Raw genomic sequence first — 7,001 nt, forward strand, 5'->3', positions numbered from 1 at the left:
AGCAATAACAAGTTAATTTGCTTCTTTCAAATGTTACATGCACTGCATTCAGAAACAGTGCTTGAGACTTTGTTCCCAGGATTTGTTTCAAATATGCAGCATTGTCTGTAACAAAAGCAGTCATTTTTTCAAAAGGAATTCCGTATTTCTGAACTGTTTCCACTGCTGCTTGACTCAGATTTAAAGTTTACCTTCTCCAAACAAACACACTCTATTAAAAAGACTTCAATTCCAAACTCTCTTCACCTTGTTAGCTTGAAATGGATGGAAGTGCCAAGATATTTAGTATGTAGCACCCTTCAGCGTTGTTTCATGTGCTACGAGACTAATTCCAAAACAGTCTTTCAGCGTTTTTTTCAGATCATTTACATGCCTTTCAAAACACTTCAGCAATTACGTTTTTCTGAGTTGATCATAGCTAGGTATAACACCAATGTTTTTTAGCGAGCTTTCCAGGTAGCTTTTCATAGCGGGGCTATCAAGGTCATGAAGTGGAATATTGCCAGTGCAGAAAGCCTCTAAGTCGATAAACTTCTGTCCGACGTTGCAACTGTTCTTCAGTCTTTACATTAAACCGCTCACTCAGCGTTTTTTTGTATTTTAGCAGTCTCTCCTACTGTCCATTTCAAGGCCTTGTATCTTCCGTTTATGTAAAGCCGTTTCAGTATGTTTTTCGCAGCTTGCATTTCACTTGTAATCCACAGGATTACAAGTTCTCTGCTTAGCAGTGATTTTTGATACTTTGCTCAATGATGCACTTGAAATTGCCATTTTTACAGTTCACTGTCTTCGATCTAAGCCTTCACACGCTTAACTGCTCAATTACAACAAATTTAATTGGCTGAGCTACACCGCTACACGTGCCTGATATGTGCTTAGTGTATGGCTGTCTGCAACACCATGCATTGCAGTTGTATTTTTAGCACATCGCACGCATACTTCTTTTTTTTTTTTTTTTTTTTGTAAAATTTTACTTATGGGAATTTTCATGAAGTGACGGACATCTCTTAAAATCACAGAATTTGCTCATTGTAAGTAAGAGTTAAAAAGATTAATCACCTGGATATGGGACAGGATCCCAAGTGTTTGTCAAGACAAGAAACTTATATAGCAGTATAAGAATTGGAGTTTGTGGGCCAGGAGATGGACGGCAAAACATTGTAAGGAAGGTCCTTATGAAAGTTCTGAGAATGAAAGAAATGTGTATGAACACATACTGAGCGCTTGTGGGAGGCACAATCAAAAAGAAAAGAAAAAGAAAACAAAGCAGGCAAATTGTGTAATGGCTATGAATCAAACTGTTGAATATCTGAAGGATAAAGTTGATGAAATACCAAACTAAAATGTCAAATTGAAAAATTGGAAACTGAATTACACTGAACACAAACTAGAGTTGGAAGCATTTAAAACAGTAGAGACAGTTTCTTGTTGCTACACAATCAAAACTTGGGAAAGAGAATGATAATCTTAGGGATAAATTAAGTTCTACAGAAACAGAATTGAGGGGAATTCAGAAATCTGAAAATCCATCAGTTAAAATATGTGAAATTGCTGAATAAACTAGTGAACACAGGGTAATTTGGATTATGAAAAACATGAGTGCTGGAATGAAGCGAAGAATGGCAATTTCTAAACAGAAAGCAAAAGAATGTTCTTGGTTGTTGATCATCACAAACATTTGTTGGAACAGTCTGACCAAGATGAGAGATCTGTTATTTACGATTCACAAATGCTGCAGCCATCAAACACAAAACAGGTAATCACAGATACCCACAGGGAGCCGAGGGTAACAATGGAGCCTTATAATGGGAAGGTGTCAAACATGCAGGAAACACCCTCATAGAAACCTGAGCTGTGTCACAAAGATACAGACAGAATCTCTGCTACAGCACGAGAGTTTAGCAGTTAACAACCCAGAGTTGCCAGTTAAGAAACCGGACGGTTTATGGCAATTCAATTCTAAGAACAGTCAATTGGAGAAGAATACTGAACTCGGTGTTGCTACATTAATAACAAGTGACCCAGATGTGAAGTCTGATTTGCAGGAATGCTTACTATCGTACAATGCTATTAATGATGATGGTTTTTTGTTTCAAGCAGATACCACAGAACAGGAGTTGCTGGAAGGAGCCGGGTTAAAGCTTAACCCCCAAAAAGCTAATGAAACATTCTGTTTGTTTTCCAGAAGTTCAGATCGGGGCAGAGACACTGTCTCAAATCAAACTGCAACTTGGGCAAACACTGCCACAAGCAGACAGAGTAATGTACTCTTTTCTGAGAATGAATGATATAAGAGTACATTTGGAAGCTGCACACACACTTTAAATGTTAGTTGTCTTGCTCTGGCAGAAACGAGGATTCTGCATCATAGAAGGCAAACTAATTATTTAACACAATGAGTCAATAGATGTGGGCAATAAGAGATAGAGACAATGATAAATTGATATTGCAAAAACCTTATGACACCCCCCTCATATTTTTCATTGAGCTAAATATATCACACCTCACACTAAATCAGCAGGAAAGCTAAGTGTTAGATCCTTAGAAGAAAATGCTAGTGTTAGAGGGAATTCTGTATTGTACTACCCACAGCTATTCTGTGTAGACTCCCCAATGCAGACTTCACACCCTTAGGTATTTCCCTTCCTCCATTACAACAAAGGGTTAGAAATTATAATCACTAATAAATACTCTATTGAGGCACAGCAGAGCAAACTTGTAGGTGCTGTTATCCAGGACAGATAGCACACAATAATGAATGCAGATCTAAGCCCAGAACCCACAGGGATAATTTACATATTGAGGATTTAAAAAAAAAAATAGTGGGGGTGGGGGTTCAGAATGTGAACAAGAATGCAAGCCAGGTCTGCATGAAATGAACAAAATTTGGGGAAACCAATCTGAAGTTGATAATACAAAGCGTGAAAGAGCACATTTTTGGTATAAGGTGATCAGTGTAAGCTGTATGACAGTGCTGACATAGATACCAATGTTAGTGTGAATTATGAATAAAATTGCATAAGGATATGCACTCACACTTTGATCTTTCTCTCCTACAGAATTCATCTTAGCATGAGAGGAGACATCTACTAGTATGGAGTGGACTGTGATTGGGAATCAACATGAGATGGGATTCTTCCATCACAACTGTAAATAAAACACAATGCAATAAAGACAATAAATGCAGCTTGATCCACAACTGGGAATGCAGAGATGAACCGGATAGAGAATTGGGAATCGCAGGTGATAAAATGACTCTTCAATACCCAAGAATTGAACAATTTGACTTGATAATAAAAGTATATGAGTGGACACATATATAAGTATTTAAAAAAAAAAAAAACATTATTTAGGAAAGCAGTTATGGTTTGAATCAAAGAACTGTATTCTGACTTGGGAACAGGTTATGCATAAGCCATGGGGAGGAATATCTATAGTGATTGAAAGAATTATGAGAATAGCAACACATAGTGGTCTGATTTAACAATGATGCATCTAATATTGTATATAAGAATACACAATATTAACATAGAGATGGAAAATTTAAACAGTTGGAAAAATTTGATTGACACAGGAGTGAGTAACATTCACGTCCTAGAGTCACAATTGCACATATAAAATTATTTAGACCATAATGAATATCATGCAAATTAGAATAATTAAGACTGTCATCAACTGTATTCCATGTTCAAAGAGAAAGTATCATTTTTGGAATAGAACATAAGATTGTTTTAAATTAAGTTGATATGTACAAACATGTTATGTGTAATGTTACTAACATCATTATTATGTTTGATTAGCACTGCAGAATGTATAGATAGATATAGATATGGTTAAATCGATTGAAATTGAATAATATCTCGTTAGGAGAGATAGGAAAAAAGGGCAGTGTAGATTGAAAATGATTAATAATTAATAGTGCATTCTCCCCGATCTCACAGAATTTTTATATGGTAAATATAGGTGAAAAGAACACCCTGATTTTCTGTTTTGCATTAGAGCAAATTGTTCAGATGAGATACAGTAAGTTACTTACCCCAGAAGCCAGTGAATTTGAAATGAAAGTCTGGTCTGATATCTACCTGGCACATGTATCCATTGTGTTTACAGACACCCACAGGTGAAGAGGAGTAAAAATTCTGGCAGAGAGCAAATCGAAGCTCCTTGAAAGCCAAAAGAGAAATGGGCGTGGCTCATGACAGCAAAAGTCCTGAAATAGGATGGGTCATCTGTTGAAGAAGCTAATAAGCATATCTTGGAATCAGATATTCATGGCAAATTAAGGGGACGATGATAATTATTGTTCTCAGGAACCGAGTGAGTGTTTCTAGAGCAAATAGAAAAAAAGATGGTTGGGATATTGATAAATATGAAGTTGTGAGATTATTGAGAAATAACTCAATTCTTTTAAATTTTTTTCTGAATAACTATTAAAGTCTTTAGAAATCTTTCATTTCTTAACAAACTTATTTTAAATATTTAAAAACCGGGGCATGTTGGAACATTTTATTTAGATATAAATGAAGTTTTGGTCTTAGAATACAGCTCACAGAATGGGTTAAAGATTAAGTCAGATTCTGGTTAAATTCCTACTTAGACAGTAATTTTGATAAAGATCTTTCTGGTCACTTTGTTCTTGCTAGGACAAGGCTGACCTCCAAGACATTTTTAAATAAGTGTGGGCCTCTCCTTTGATGTCCAGTCCACTAACATGAAAGGCATTTGCCATTTACAGTGGATCAATGTTTTTGTGTTAAACATATTTACAAACCAGAAATAAAATGGGTTTTCTTAGGAAATTACAGTTGATTTTATGAGGGTTGTAAAAACAGACTACTTCAAAGAGAAACTGGATTGAACCAAGTGCTTTGATGCTAGAGTGAAGACAAATGGACAGTCAACAAAGTGATAAGAGATTTGGTTTAAGGAAAAATCACAATGTTACAGGGACTGCATTTAAACTGAGAATACTAAAATGTTCTTTGTATTGCTCTGATCCGTGCATGGAAAGAGGGTACCTGCAAACTGTTGTCACATGTAACCTTTAAGATATATGGTTGTAACTTTGCAACTCAGAACTATTATCTTCAATAAACTATACTTATCTGAAAGCCAAAAGAAGAAGCTTGCAACTTCTCTTTTCCTTTTTTTCTTTTATGCCTAAATTCAACACACACATTGGGGGGGATGTATGAGAATGGATGTGCATCTGAGCGGATATAGGATTCAGATTTGGTTCACCGAATCCTGAGTATTCGCCCGAATCCGAACCCTGCTCAAAAAGTAGGTATTCGGGTTAAATTTGAAACCGAATCCTGGATTCGGTGCATCCCTATTGATTATTGTAATGCACTTTTTTCTGATGTCCCAAAACGCGTGGTATCCCGCTTGTAGCTTGTTCAGAATACAGCCGCTAGAATTCTGATTAAAATCAGGAAGAGTTAACATATTACCCATGTTTTGGTCTCTTTACACTGGCTCCCTGTGCAGTATAGAATTGATTTTAAGATGTTGCTGTTAACTTACAAGGCTTTGAATGGATTAGCACCTAGTTATTTGCAAGAGTTACTGACCATGTGTCTTCCAAACCGCATTCTGAGATCACAGGATGCAGGGCTGCTGGTTATTCCTAGGATCAACAAAAAACACAGCAGGTAGGGCTTTTTCTTTTAGAGCTCCTAAACTATGGAATGCTCTGTTTTCACTTGTCAGGGAAGTCAAGTTACAGTCAAGACTAAAAACACACTTTTATAGCTTAGTGGGTTTTAATGTAACTTTAAAATTGCTGCTTTTTTATTGTGTATACTTTTATTTAAATGTTATGTATTTTAAATGGTCTGATTGTGGCAGTTGTATGTGTGACATGCTATACAAATGTATTGTGGTTTTTTTTTTTTTTTTGCTATGTACTGTACAGTGCTTTGTGAATTTTGTGTAAAAAACACTATATAAATACAATCAATAAATAAACACAACAAACAATAGTTCTGCATAGAAAAGTCAGTCACTACAATTACAAACTTATGAATTATGAAATTAGTGTAAATTGCTTAAACACTCCCCATACACCATCTGATTTCCCACATTTAGCACTATTATCTATCCAACAATCGCAATGGTGTTCTAACCAACTGCTAAGCAACCCATTGCCAAATGGTTACAATGCCATGTTTTCTATTGCAGAATGTCTCACTACACAGACGAGCCGCGGTTCACTATTGAGCAGATTGATCTGCTGCAACGTCTCCGCCGGACGGGGATGAACAAGCATGAGATACAGCATGCCCTGGAAACACTGGAGCGTCTAGATCGCGAGCATGGGGACAAGTTTGGCCGCCGGCCAGCCTACAGTGGGACGAGCACCACCACCAGTGATGTAGTGGCCTCTTCTATCACCATCGCCACACAGACCCAGTACCACAGGCTTTCACCCTCCCCCAGCAACAGCTATGACACCTCTTCACCCCCCAGCAGTGCCACAGCCAATCAGAGTGGCAAAGAGACTATGCCTGCCACTCCCAACAGGAAGCTATCACCAAGCCGATACTCCGCCAATAGTGTGGATCAAAGTTTGTACAGCTTTGAAGCCACAGAGGATGAGCTGGACATCGATGACAAGGTGGAGGAACTCATGAGGTAACTGGTATTGTAGAAGGCGACAATAAACCCTTTGGAGAGGGGTCTTCCTGTCATGTTGCGTCATAACTGTTTAATTGTTAACAATATTGATAGCTCAAATTAAACAGCACTGAGTGTTTTACTTAAGATTTTATTATAGAATAAAACTACCAATATTTATTTTTACTTGTGTTCTACATAGGGATGTCACGGTATTAGATTTTGACGGTATGATAACTATAAAAAAATATTTCACGTTTATCGTCTTTTTATTATACAGCTATTTAAGCCAGTATAAATGCTATTAACATTTTTCAAAGTAGCTATTTAAAGGAATAACATTTTAAACAGCATTACATTGCTGTATGTGTTGTATCTCTCTC

General features: G+C 36.9%; 1 protein-coding gene across 2 annotated transcripts; it reads left to right on the forward strand.

Annotated features, from left to right (window-relative positions):
* The first annotated feature begins 3,045 nt into the window (after positions 1-3,045).
* Positions 3,046-6,993, forward strand: LOC121309310 (homeobox-containing protein 1-like). Of its 2 annotated transcripts, XM_041242184.1 has the most exons (3): positions 3,046-3,243; positions 4,111-4,317; positions 6,184-6,993. In XM_041242184.1, the coding sequence occupies exon 3, from the start codon at positions 6,185-6,187 to the stop codon at positions 6,638-6,640; it is 456 nt and encodes a 151-aa protein (XP_041098118.1). In that variant the 5' UTR covers positions 3,046-3,243; positions 4,111-4,317; position 6,184; the 3' UTR covers positions 6,641-6,993. The 2 variants fall into 2 exon arrangements, with proteins under 2 accessions (XP_041098118.1, XP_041098117.1); XM_041242183.1 differs by lacking the exon at positions 4,111-4,317.
* The last annotated feature ends 8 nt before the right edge of the window (positions 6,994-7,001 follow it).

The sequence above is a fragment of the Polyodon spathula genome, unplaced genomic scaffold, assembly GCF_017654505.1.
Source record: "Polyodon spathula isolate WHYD16114869_AA unplaced genomic scaffold, ASM1765450v1 scaffolds_1182, whole genome shotgun sequence".
NCBI lineage: Eukaryota > Metazoa > Chordata > Actinopteri > Acipenseriformes > Polyodontidae > Polyodon > Polyodon spathula.